This window comes from Cyclospora cayetanensis, unplaced genomic scaffold, assembly GCF_002999335.1.
Source record: "Cyclospora cayetanensis isolate NF1_C8 unplaced genomic scaffold, CcayRef3 CcayRef3_contig_75, whole genome shotgun sequence".
NCBI classification, from domain to species: Eukaryota; Apicomplexa; class Conoidasida; order Eucoccidiorida; family Eimeriidae; genus Cyclospora; species Cyclospora cayetanensis.
Window position 1 is genome coordinate 1 of NW_020312747.1, and position 13727 is coordinate 13727.

The 13727-nt window shown below is 49.3% G+C and overlaps 1 protein-coding gene across 1 annotated transcript; it reads left to right on the forward strand.

Moving 5' to 3' along the window:
- Positions 1 to 727: 727 nt before the first annotated feature.
- On the forward strand, positions 728 to 13288 carry LOC34624321 (the record flags this gene model as incomplete). Its single annotated transcript, XM_026335627.1, has 16 exons — positions 728 to 1199; positions 1406 to 1442; positions 1494 to 1753; positions 2399 to 2570; positions 2800 to 2980; positions 3929 to 4286; positions 4602 to 4715; positions 5200 to 5371; positions 5960 to 6050; positions 7180 to 8007; positions 8825 to 9161; positions 9839 to 9952; positions 10895 to 11047; positions 11202 to 11294; positions 11881 to 12447; positions 12935 to 13288. Coding segments are annotated over 16 exons (4303 nt in total), but the record flags the coding sequence as incomplete, so codon positions are not given.
- Positions 13289 to 13727: the final 439 nt, after the last annotated feature.

Genomic DNA, 13727 nt, shown 5'->3' on the forward strand with positions numbered 1-13727 from the left:
TCTTCTTCTCCATTCTTCCCTCTTCTTCTCCATTCTTCCCTCTTCTTCTCCATTCTTCCCTCTTCTTCTCCATTCTTCCTTCTTCTTCTCCATTCTTCCCTCTTCTTCTCCATTCTTCCCTCTTCTTCTCCATTCTTCCCTCTTCTTCTCCATTCTTCCCTCTTCTTCTCCATTCTTCCTTCTTCTTCTCCGTTCTTCCTTCTTCTTCTCCATTCTTCCCTCTTCTTCTCCATTCTTCCCTCTTCTTCTCCATTCTTCCTTCTTCTTCTGCATTCTTCCTTCTTCTTCTCCATTCTTCCCTCTTCTTCTCCATTCTTCCCTCTTCTTCTGCATTCTTCCTTCTTCTTCTCCATTCTTCCTTCTTCTTCTCCATTCTTCCCTCTTCTTCTCCATTCTTCCCTCTTCTTCTGCATTCTTCCCTCTTCTTCTCCATTCTTCCCTCTTCTTCTCCATTCTTCCTTCTTCTTCTCCGTTCTTCCTTCTTCTTCTCCATTCTTCCCTCTTCTTCTCCATTCTTCCCTCTTCTTCTCCATTCATCCCTCTTCTTCTCCATTCTTCCCTCTTCTTCTCCGTTCTTCCTTCTTCTTCTCCATTCTTCCCTCTTCTTCTCCATTCTTCCCTCTTCTTCTCCATTCCTTCTTCATGCCTCCCCTCTTCTCCCCCCCACGACGTGCTTTTAATCAGCCACTCTGTGCGTTTCGTTTGATGCGACTTGATACAGGCACAGCCATGCTCCTAATGCCTCACAAAACTCGCCGCTTGCCCTTCCCTGTGGGGAGTCGCAGGTGTTGCTACAGCGCGAGCAGGGGATCCGCTTCTTGTCTTTGCTGCTCGCATGTCGTCCAGTTCTGCATGTTCTCCAGCAGTCTTCCCCAGCAGTCTTTCCCCTCGTTCCTGCCTCGCGGCAGCTGCACAACCCGCGACTGTTGGTGCGCAAAGATGCAGCCTGCATTGCAAGTCACCCCTTCCCAGCAACAGTGCAGCATGTGACCTCTGATGCTTCGGCTCTTGTCGCTGCAATCGACAAGAGCCGAAGCACTAGCAGCAGCGGCGAGAAGGGACTGGTGTATCAGTGGGGAGAGGTGTGGCTAATGAAGCGGCAACACCAACGGGCGCTGTACAGACAGCGCGAACGGCTGTTGCGCTGCTTCTTCTTGGACCTGAACGACAGTTCGGCGGCTTTTGCACTGCCTATCGAGGTGAGCTTTGCATGCACACTTGCTAGCACGAGTTGTGCTGTGCTGAAGCAGCAGCTCTCGCTTTAAAGGGAGGCTTTGGACCCTTGTTTTGGAGCAGAAGGATAAGGAGAGAAGGAGATAAGCAGAGAAGGAGATAAGGATAAGAATACGATAAGGATAGGCCTTACAGCATATGAGGCGGATGCAGCCGTGCTGTTTCTTTGCAGGCTGGCATTGACGAGAGCGACGAACCAACAGGTGTTGGTGCTGCTCTGTCAGGAGCTTCTGCGGCTTGCATCAGCAGTGCTGAGAAAGCGGGAGGAGTGAGTGGCAGCAGCAGCAGCAGCAGCAGTGCAGGGGCGCTTCCCCCCATCCCCACTCCTTCACATCCAACTGTCGCTTCAGCAGCATCCGCAGCAGCAGCAAACTCTGCGCAAGGGCCTAGCCGTGCGCAGCTGCAGAAAATGCGAAGACGCGCAAAGCAGGAAGTGCTCAAGATCGACAAGCAACGCAGAATTGAACTTGTCAAACAAGGCAAAAGTGCTTACGAGTTGAGGGCACTTGCAGCCGCAGAGGTACGTCTTGATACAAAGTTGCATGCAAAGTTGCATGCACCTTTGCATGCATCACCGCTCTAGATGCTGCTCCCGAATCCGCTGCAGCTGCTTTTGGGGTGTCGTGCCCTTTAAGTCGTGGCTTTCAAGTCGCTTCGGAGATGCGCTTGCAGCAGCAGCAGCAGCAATAGAGTTTTGCGTTGCAGTAGCAGTGTTCATAGCAGTAGTACAGCAGCAATAGTGTTTGTTGCAGTAGCAGTAGTGTTTGTAGCAGGAATACAGCATCCATACTGTTCGTAGCAGTAATACAGCAGCCATACTGTTTGTTGCAGAAATGCCCCCAACAATTTCCTGTGTGGTGTTTTTCAAGGATGTTCATGGCTGCGCTGCACCTGCTCCTTCCCTCCTCTTTCTACCTCCCTTCTCTCTTTCCTCATCCTCTCTTCCTATCTCCCTCTTTTCTTTCCTCTTTCTTTTTCAATCTCCCTTCTCGCTTTCTTCAATGGTGGATCTGGCGTAGTCTCTGTGGCGGTGTGAGCCGCTGCATGCCTTGAGTCTCTTGCTTAGAGGGCTGTCACTTGTGTAGCAGCAGCAGCACGCGCTCTACCGCCTTCGCGAGATGCACTGTTTTGCTGCTACTGTCTGTCTGTCTATCCGTCTGTGCAGGAGCTGAGTCGCGAGTTCAGAATGCGCACGCCGCTGCAGGAGTTTCTGCTGACAGCGGCGGAGTATGGAGGCGGAAGGCAGCGAGAGTTGCTGCAGCGTTTGAATGTTTCATTCGACGCGGATTTCGTGAAGCGGCAGATACACCAGAGAGAGCATGGACAAGCCGCAAGAGGTACAAAACACAGTCGTAACAAAATGTGTGTCAGCAGCGGAATTTTAACGGGAAAAGAGGGGGATTTTTATGAAAGGAGAGGTTGTGCGGATGCACTTTGCTGAAAAGAGGCCTTGTGCGGAGTGATTGCATCGTTCTCGCCTCGCGGCAAGACTGCGCCTTCTCATGCATAGATTCCTCAGTCTGCCTCCTCTTACTGCGTACAAATTCTTTGCGGCTACTGCAGGAGGAGCTCCGCTGCTGCACGTGAAGGCAGCACTTCAGCTGTATGGTGTCTCGCCTGTAGCTGGTCGAAGAGCGCGAGTGGCAATGCTGAGATTTCACAGGCCTGATATTCGTTCCAGCTTTGCAAATCCAACTTCGCGCAAACGGGGAGGCGTATCTGCTGCAGAGAAGCCTTGGATTGTGCTGTACGCTCGTTCACCTTTCTTTCTCTCTCGCTTGCTTGCTCGATGTCTCTCTCTCTCTCTTGCGTTGCTGTTCGAAACAAGCTCAAAAATCTCACTCCCCGTTGTATGCATCCTTCGATGCATACAACGCAACAAGCTCTGTGGTGCTTCGAGAGAGGCCTCTCCTTCCTACAGTTTGCTGTCGGAAAAATACACCCACCCCCCCGTTTACTCCTCTCCTCTTCTCCTCTCCTCTCTTCACATTCATCTAGTCCTCTACTTCTCTTTTTACCTTCGTCTAGTTCTCTGCTTCTCTTCATACATTCGTCTAGTCCTCTTCTTCTCTTTTTACATTCGTCTGGTCCTCTACTTCTCTCTTCACATTCATCTAGTCCTCTACTCTTCTCTTCGTACATTCGTCTAGTCTTCCACTTCTCTTTTTACATTCGTCTAGTTCTCTTCTTCTCTTTTTACATTCATCTAGTCCTCTACTTCTCTTTTTACATTCGTCTAGTTTTCTGCTTCTCTTTGTTTTCTACCCCCGTCTACTCCTCCCCTCTGCTTCTCTTTTTCTTACCTCCTCTACTCGTCTCCTTTTTTTGAGTCGTAGACGGCTGCACCTCCTGCCTTCGTCCCCGCTGCTTCCGCTAGATCCTCCCCTTTTTCATTAAGCCTTTCTCGCGCGGTGAAAGCGCCGGAGGCTACTGCGGGCTCTATGTCTCCTTCCTCCATGTCGTGTCTCATGAGCCTGAGAGAGAGAGAGAGTCACTGCCGCATTCACTCTCTCTCTCTCTCACGACGTTCGCTGTCTCGCCACAAGCATCCACGCATTTTCCTGGCACTCACGCGTGCAAACATAAATATATATATGCTATATATGTATAATATATATGTATACATATATATGCATATATGCATATATGCATGTATCTCCCTCCTCTTCATCCGTTTCTTCCCTTCTGTTTTCAGTCCCCCCGTTGGCAGCGAAGTCTTGCGTCGAAATTCGGATGCCTCTTTCGTGGGAGCAGGAGATACAGTCGACTTTGAGAGCACTGTAGCAGGCAGCATGCCTTCTCAGGGGGTTATGGGGGATTCTCACCCCTCTTTGTGCTTTTATTCTCCAAAGGATCTCACGCTGAGCGACGACTGCCCTTTTGTAGTCCTCGAGCACACAGAGCAGCAACCCTTCATCGTTAACAACCCAGGAATGTCTTTACGTGTTACTCGATACGTTCGACCCCTCTCAGCACCACTTCAGGGGTCTGCCGCCAGCGCACAGCCTCAAATCAAAGCGGAGAGAATTCGAGCAGAAGAGGAACGGCTGCAGGTATTACCCCACACACACTTACACACACACACACTTACACAGACACACTTACACAGACACACTTACACATACACACACACACACTTACACACACACTTTCAACCCCTTTCAATAGGCCCCTCCTTAAAGGCAGCTTTCACGCGATATCGACTCGTTTCTCCTGCCCTTTTATATACACATATCCATGTATGTGTATGTATATATTACAGATATATATATATATTTATATATGCATATATATATTGTATATATTTTTAATGTATAGTTAGCTCGTTAGTGCTCTTTTTCGCGCATGCTGCATGCATCTCGCTGCAGGGCTCATTGGGTACTTTTGGAGATTTACGCCTCGTGGAACAAAATGAGAAGCCTCCAAGTCTCTTTGGAACGGATATTCCGCTAGAAAGGGGTGTGTGTGTTGGGCGACTGAGAGTGTCTGGCTGCCTCCTTTCTTCGCTTCTGCAGCGACTGGGGGGAGCAAGACGTCTGGCCGCTGCAGATGAGGCTCTACGAGGCACTATGTATATATTCCATGACTTTTGCCGTCATGCAGCTCTGTTACTGCTGCTGTTGCTGCTGCTGCTGCTGCTGCTGCTGCTGCTGCTGCTGCTGCTCTCGCGTAGTGTTGTCTGTTCTGTGTAAGCCTATTTAAGTGCTGCTCCCCACCCCCGCACATACACCCCTTCGCTGATGACGCGCGAGGCGAGTGTTGGCTCCTTCGGACGATTGCCGCCTATTGTTGTTATTGTTATCGTTGTCATTGTTGTTGTTAGTATTGTTATTGTTGTTGTTGTTAATTTCGTTATTGTAATTGGTATTGTTGTTATTGTTATCGTTGTTATTATTGTTATTATTGTTGTTGCTATTGCTGCTGCTGCGATGTATGTATGTATGTATGGGTGTATGTATGTGTGAGGGTGCCTCAGGTGAGGGCCAGGCTGTCGTGGAGTGCTCTTTGTTTTCTGCTCTCGTCTTTCCTCATCCGCAGAATCCACAGTTTCCTCCTGGGCCAGAAGGGCGCTTTAATGATCCTCGGAGAGGCGACTTCCTCCTTATCCGCAGACGGCACAAAGACGGGTGGAGGGTGAGTTGTTTGCATGCGCAGCAGCGCAGCTTGTCTAGAGGAGGAAGGGGAGAGGGAGGAGCGAGCCGCATGCTGTCTTATGCTGCTGCTGAATTACCTGTATTTCCGTGACGGCAGCATTTTAGCCTAGTAGCGATTGCCACTGCGTATTTTTCTGTGCGCGGATGCTACACGTGGGTAGGGCCGTTTAGCTTGCATGTTGAGTGCTGCTGCGGTGCTTTGCCAGCTCCGTAAAACGCAGTGTATGTATATATATGTATATGTGTGTCTGTATATTTGTTGGAGAAGGATCGGCAGCAGTGGGGGTGCTCTGTAGATGCAGGATTTCAGCCCGCCTACAGCGCTCTGCCTTGGGCAGGATTACTCTGTATGAGGGTTGCTAGTCGATATTTGTTTGCATTTCACTGCTCTCGAAATGACGTTTTTTGGATACGCTGCTTCGTGCATTTTCGACCTCAGCACTACCTTCGACCAATGGTATTCTCTGCCGAAGCGGTAGCAGCCTACCCGTCGTGCTTCAGCAGCAGCAACAGCAGCAGCAGCAGGCTGACGCTTCTGGGAAGTACGGAGAACTGCTGCATCTACACCGTTGGACAGCTGCAGCCGAAAGTGGAGGTTCCTGCGCCGCAATCAAAAAAGCTGCTAGACGAACGAAAGCTTCAGTCAAAAGCTTGGGCGCTCAGGTAGCGTTGCACATTCCCAGAAAAAGCTGTATGCAGCTCAGCTCGCTGCAGTGTGTGTACATCAGAAAAGGACGGCCTACATAAATATAGACATAGAGTGAGAGAGAGAGAGAGAGAAAGACAGAGAAAGAGAAAAATAGAGAAAACAGAGAAAGAGAGAGAGCTCTCGCAGTGGCATGTTTGGGGTGTACTTGCATTGCCGCTTATGGGAAGGAGGGGCATGGGGGGAGACGCTATCTCCAGAAACAAGAAAAGGCGGATTTTCTCGCAGAGGCAGCAAAACTTGAACACTTGGAGATTGCATCGCCGCATACGGAGCCAATGAGAGCGAACATGGCAGTTTGAGAGTGAACTATATTTATGCTTTTCCTGGTTCTAGAGGGATATGGGGAGAAGGCGGGAGGGGGGTTAAGCTCTTTCCGGATGCATAGCGTCAGTGTAATCTCGAAATGAAATGCTGCTGCTTCTCAGTCTTTTTCAGTTGCAGTTGCGAGGATCTGTATGTTGTTCCTCTCTCTGTGTGTTGTTCTCTGTAGTTTTCTCTCTCTTTTTCTCTTTTCTCGATATCTCTCTTTTCTCTCTTTAATTCTTCTTCTCTCTTTGATTCTCTTTTCTCTCTACCTGTCCTCCTTTCTCTCTCTTGATTTCTCTTTTCCCTCTCGATTTCTCTTTTCTCTCTCGATTTTCTCTCCCCCTATATTTCTCTTTTCTCTCTCTGTTTCTCTTTTCTCTCTGTATTTCTCTTTTCTCTCTGTATTTCTCTTCGCTCTTCCTATGGCTTTCTTCTCTCTCTATTCCTCTATGCTCTCTATATTGCACTCCTTTCTGTATTTCTCTTTTCTCGCTATATTGCACTCCTTTCTGCATTTCTCTTTTCTCTCTATATTTTTCTTTTCTCTCTTCCTATTTCTCTTTTCTGTCTCTCTATATTTCCCTCGTCCTTTGTATTTTTTCCCTTTTATTTTTATTTGCTTCTCTCACTTTTTCTCCGCTGCGTCACTTGGCATTTCCTCTGTAAAGGTCGTTGCATCGCTCCGCTGCAGCGGTAGCGGTTCATGGGTGGCTTGTGGGCATGCGCTTTTTCTGCGTGTTTTGTGTGTGTGTGTGTTACTTTATATGCGCCTTGCAGGTACGTTCGTGAGACGGGAGTCATGGAGTTGAAGCGTGTCAAGGAGTTGATGAAATCTCGTTTTTGTCCCCCAGTGATAGAGAAGGAAGTGGCTCAGCTACTCAAGCAGCTGTCTCCCATTGCTCCCCACCGTTTGCCAGTTCTTCCAGAGTCATCGATTACTTCTATCATCTCTCCAGAAGCTGTGTGTGCCTTGGAGAGTTCCCATGCCGCCTGGTATCGCCTTCGCGCAGTAGGCATCGTCTCCCTGACAACCCCCGACGGGCTCAGTAGCGCATGCGCATTCGTGGAGGCGGAAGAGCGAAAGCAGCAGCAAGCAGCAGCTGCTGCACGTCGACGGCTCAGGCAGCTGCAGCTGCAGCAGCAGCAGCGGCGAGAAGCTCTTGGCCTCTCAAACGCTGGAGTAGCGGAGGCAGCTGCGGCGGAAAAGCAGCAGCTGCAGCAGCTTTTCATGCAGTTCTCAAACAGCAGAGCTGGTCGCCGTTACTCTCCGCTCATCCGTTTTATCGAGGAACTGCTTCTCTCCGTGCCGTGGCAAACAACGAAGGAATGTCGAGAAGTGCTGCAAAACAAAGGCTCGGCTCAATTTCTGCTGACTGGCTTTGGAGATCCCTCCTGCGGGAGGGGAGAAGGCATCACTCTCTTGAAGCGCGGCAGCAGGATTCGCAACAGCAACAATCCTCTCGCAGTGCAACAAGCGACTCGGAGGCAAGCGGCAGGTGGCATTGCGGGCACAGTCGATGATCTTCGGAAACTTGGAATGATGGAGTTAAGGGCGAGACTGCTCCAGTATGGGCTCAGCGACGCAGTCATTAGAACACTTCCGAGGTAAATATTAACGGCACCAAATGCGAAGATCACGGATTACGTGCATGGGTATGCATGCGTGACTCGCTCCTCTCAGTCTGCGAGAGCCTGCTCCAAAGAAAGCTCGCAAGACGCTTGGCAGCAAAGGCTATTTCCACAGCCTCTCCTGTTTCTGCTGCTCCGCATGCAAAGGCGTCTTGCGGGCTGTGCCATGCGTCAGACTAGACGGAAGTTGCCTTTCTAGCCAGTCCTCTCTCCTTCTTTTAGTCCTTCGAGCAGCCTTTTCTCATGTCTTCTCTCTTAAACCTTGCCGCACGCGGCAAACTGTGATCGCACTGTCGCTTTCTGAAGCTCAGATGCTCTGCTGTCTTCGCACTTCTATGTCTGCTGGTGTTGCTTCTGCTGCTGCTGCTTCTTCTGCCCGCATGCTATGCATGCATGCAACAATAAAGCCCGCGATTTTTTTCGATCCTCTGTGTCTGCTGCTGCTTCTTCTTCTCCCATGCTATGCATGCGTGCAACAATAAAGCCGCGTTTGCTTTATCGATCCTCTGTGTCTGCTGCTGCTTCTTCTTCTCGCATGCTATCCATGCGTGCAACAACAAAGCCGCTTTGTTCTTTCGATCATCTATGTCTGCTGCTGCTGCTTCTCTTTCTCGCATGCTATCCATGCGTGCAACAATAAAGCCCGCGATTTTTTCGATCATCTGCTTCTGCTGCTGCTGCTGCTTCTGCTGCTGCTGCTTCTTTTTCTCGCATGCATGCATGCATGCAACAAATAACGCTACGTTTTTTTTCGATCATCTGCTTCTGCTGTTGCTTCTGCTGCTGCGCATAGATGGGATCAAGTTGCGCTTGTTCGCCAATATCGCGACGGATTTGGTGCTGAGGAAAGCAGCGGCAAGGGAAATAGAGGAGCTGGAACGCGTCTTCCAGCAGAAGAGTATGAAGCAAAGCTGGCGAGCATCCTCAAGAGGCAGCAAGCTGCCCTCCGAGCTGATCTGCCCGTTGTTACAGACACAGAAGATGAGATGCAGACTCCTCCTTTGCAGCTGCAGCAACTCACGGATGGTGCGAGTACTGCAGCAGCTGGACCAAACCCACACCAGCAGCTCGGAGCAGGCGAAGACGTCGCTGATGCGCTGTTTGCTGGGTGTGAGGATTCGGATCATGAGGTAACATTCGCTTTCGCATATGTGAAACTGCAGGTGTTTCGCAGTCGATTAGACGTGGGTGTCATCTGTTTTCCGCGACTTTCACGCTGTCAGACAATCTGAACGTACCGCGTCAACACACAGATGTGCACACAGATATATACACACAAATATACACAGACACGCATACACACAGATATATACACGCAAATATACACAGATACGCACACACACAGATATACACACACACACACAGAGGTACACACAGATATATAGATACACATTCACACACATACACACACAGATACAGTGTTACACGTGCACACAGAAACACAAGAAGGAGGGGTCTTGAGCCAACGACATACCCCCACTGAAGCCGTTTTAGAGCTTTTGGAAGCTATGCTTTCATCTCCTCTTGTACTGCCCAGCATTCGCCTTGTCCTTTGGGTTGGCTCCTTTCTCCTCCTCTCTTCTCCCCACCCACCCACCCCCCTATACACATACACACGCTTTCTCTCTCTTTCTCTTTCACTGCCTTTTGAATATATGTATGCATCCTTCCTCCGAGTCGTACAATCTCTCCACATTGCGCTTGACGAAGAACATTCACCCTATGGGGTCTGGCGACGCGTGCACCGCGTTCTACGGCTTTCAGCTCTCTGCGACTTGCACTTCGACTTGGTGGCTTTTTGTTGCAGCAAGCCGACGAGGCAGAATTAGAAATGCGAGAACTGCAGGTTCTTAGAGACCGTCAAGAAGCTCGCAGCCAGCGTCCCCTCACGCAGGAAGAACAACTGAGGGCAGAAGCGACGGTAAGCAACGCTCTCTTTGCGGCAAGCCGTGGAGGAGACTTTCCGAAGATCTCTGTGTGGCGAAACATTAATTTGTTACCACCGTGTAAAGGAATCTACGCCAGCTATGTGCCCTCTGAAAGATCCAGTCTACTGCATCTCGGCTGTCGAAAATTCTTCTCGACGTATCGCCACACCAGGAGTTCAACACGGCCACTCCGCATGCCCCCCCCTCTCTGTTTAGAGGCTTCACAACGCTTCGGTTATATCATTTTCTTCGATGTTTATGGATGTGTGTATGCGTATATGTATGTGTATATGTATGTATGTGTATGTGTATGTGTGTGTGTGTATGTATCTGTCTGCATTTTTGCGTTCGGTCTGTATGGCTGTGTGTTATGTGTGTTTGTCATATCGGTGTATGCTGTGTGTATGTATATCGTGAATACTCTGTATATATATGCCTGCATTTTTGCGTTTGTTCTGTATGCCTGTATGGCTGTGTTATGTGTGTTTGTCATGTAGGTGTATGCTGTGTGTATGTATATCGTGAATACTCTGTGTGTATCTGTCTGCAATTTTGCGTTTGTTCTGTATGCCTGTATGGCTGTGTGTTATGTGTGTTTGTCATGTAGGTGTATGTTGTGTGTATGTATATCGTAAAAACTCTGTGTGTATCTGTCTGCATTTTTGCGTTTGTTCTGTATGGCTGTGTGTTCTGTGTGTTTGTCATGTAGGTGTATGTTGTGTGTATGTATATCGTAAATACTCTGTATATATATGCCTGCATTTTTGCGTTTGTTCTGTATGCCTGTATGGCTGTGTGTTATGTGTGTTTGTCATGTAGGTGTATGTTGTGTGTCTATCTATCTTGAATTCTCTGTATGTATATGTCTGCGTTTTTTCCTTTGTTCTGTTTGTTTTATGTGTGGGATGGTCGCTTGCTTTTTCCTGGCTGTGTAGGTGAGAGCTGTGCCGTGCCTGAGGTGGACACGGAAGAGACGGCAGCAAGTTGGAGATTCTTTTACGGCAGACCGTTGCATTTTGATCTACGGCGCTGAGAACATCAAGGCGTTCCTCGCGTGGAGAGATCAGCGACTTGAGAAGAAACGACAGGTCCGTTGCAGGCATTCGGAGAAGTTTTTTTGTTTTTTCCTGTCGCGCGGTTTAAGGAGGGTGTGTGGGTAGAGAGGGGAGTCTTTGCATTTTCCTCGAGTGTTCTCACTACGACGAACTTTCTTCATTATGTATTTCCGCTGTTTTTCTGCAGCACCAGATGAGCGCAGTGCACACCAAGGAGGCGCTTGCGGGGAAAAGGGTGTGTAGAGCTTGTGGAAGGCCAGGGCATATCGCCTCCAATGTGGTGAGCGAGGAAGCACTTCTGGAGTATAGCCGTGGGTAACAAAGGCAGCGTGGGAATGTTTTAAGCGTATGGTTACACACACACACTCGGCAAGTCAGAAACAGAGTGAAAGGAGAGAGTGATAGATGGAAAGTTTTGGAGAGAGTGAAGGGGAGAGAGAGAGATAGAGAGTTGGAGAGAGAGAGATAGAGAGTTGGAGAGAGAGAGATAGAGAGTTGGAGAGAGAGAGAGAGATAGAGAGTTGGAGATAGAGAGGGAGATAGAGATAGAGAGATAGAGATAGAGAGTTGGAGAGGATGATAGAGAGTGAGTGAGAGAGTGAAAGAGAGAGATAGAGAGAGAGAGTGATAGAAACTTGGAGAGAGTGAAGGAGAGTTGGCCACGGTGAAAGATAGAGATAGAGAGTGAGTGAGTGAGCTTTTACCGTGTAACTGGCAGGCGTCATCGGCTCTCGTTGCGACACAAAGCAGCTTCGACAGGCGGCTATGTTGGAGAGCCTTTGTTGGAGGGCACGAGATTGGAAATATGTGTGTATCTTACATGTGTGAGTGGCATTTGAGCTCTCTTTTTCTCTCTTTTGGTGCAGAATTGTCCTCTGTACAGAGGTCCAAAGCGTTTGGGGTCGACGCTGACAGAGCCGATGGTGGTGAAGAAGAAGAAGCGTCGAGGCTTTGGGAACGACTTGGATCTGCTGTTGACAGCTGAGCCAGGTTTAGAAGGGGGAGGTTCTCTCTGCAGCGCGAGCGCGGGGGGGGTTCCCCTTTCTCCCTCAGGCCGACCTCGTCGTGGCGAGAGTACCTTGGCAATGGCTGCTGGAGGAGGCAGTAGCGAGAGCAGCGAAGAAGACAGCGGCGATGAAGAGGGCATCGTTCGGGGAGGCGCGGGAGGAGACTCAGGGGGGGATGCTGCTTTCGACAGTGCCTTTGAGGATGAACCTTACTCCGAAGAGGAGTTCGAGGGTGTCAGCAAGGCACCTAAAAGCACCCTTTCTAGGTCGAGTCGATCTCTGACAACTCGAAAGCGAAGCAAACCAGGAGGAGGAGGAGGCGCAGCAGATGGAGATCGCCTGGCAAACTCGCAGCAACCCCTCGATGCTCTCAACGTGGCATTCGCCAGAGTCGTCAACTTGCTGCTGCAGCAACAGTCTCTTAAGGTAAGGAATTTTTTTCTGCTTATGCTGGATGCTGCCTTACCGCCAGCACGTTCTTCTTCTCGACATTCTATAGTGTTGGTTGAGCCAAAGTAGTCATGCCTATCTGTGTTTTGCGCCCACACTGTTTCTGACGTGGTTCTTCTCGCTCTTCTTCCGTCTTCATGATGTGCCTCGTCCGTAATTTGTGGCACTAGTGCTTCTAGCGTCTCGCTCACTTTGTTGCGCTTCCAAACTGCTTGCAGGCGGCGCGCAATCGGCCGTGTATGTATATTTATGTATATGTTATGTATGTGTATATGTATATGTATCTATGTATGTATATTCATGTATATGTATGTATGTTTATGTATGTTATGTATGTGTATATGTTATGTATCTATGTATGTATGTATATTTATGTATATATATGTATGTTTATGTATGTTATGTATGTGTGCTATGTATGTTATGCATGTATCTACGTATGTATGTATGTGTCTTGCTGCAGCCGTTCGTAAGCCGCGTAGATGATCGTGTGGCCCCTGGATATTCCGTGATCGTCAAGAAGCCGATGTTTCTGCGAAAGATTCTTTCCAAATGCAGGGAGAGACAGTACACTTCTGTGGCTGCCTTCAAGGCAGACATCGACCTCATCGTGTCCAACTGCTTCCTCTTCAATCCTCCTGGATCGCCTTCAGCGTGGCTTCGGGATAGGGCTCTACAACTACAGCAACTGGCGATGCAGCGTGTGGCAGATCAGCCTCAAATTGCAATGTACGAGGCAGCCATGGCGCAGACCGCTTACCAGGTGCAGCAGCAGCAACAACCGCACTGTGGTGGTTTCGGGATATACGACGACTAAACTTTTGCTGCGCATCATCCTGCACGCCTTCTCCTTGACACGTTTACTCTGCATAGAGCCTGGCGGGTTCTGTTTGCTGCTTACGGAGGCAGTCATTGGCTGCTGCTTCCTCGCTTCACTGATTCTAGGAATAGCCTCACTAGCGGCGGTCAATAGGGTGCCTCTTTTAAGGCAGTCATCATGTGCCCTGGTGGGTGCTCTTTTGATAGACACGAGTAACACACTGACTTACGACCCGAGCAGAGACATTGCAGACGAGGAACTACGATCCTCAAAACACTGCGAGAGTGGCAAACCCGAAGGAGGTAGCACGCGCAGGGCAGCACAGGCAGAAGACGTTTTTAACCTTCATCCTCAGTGCATGGTGCATGGGGTCAACTTGAATTGCGCCTCAATGCGCATGTTCTGTGACTACCCGCTTCTTCAAAAGGGCAAAATG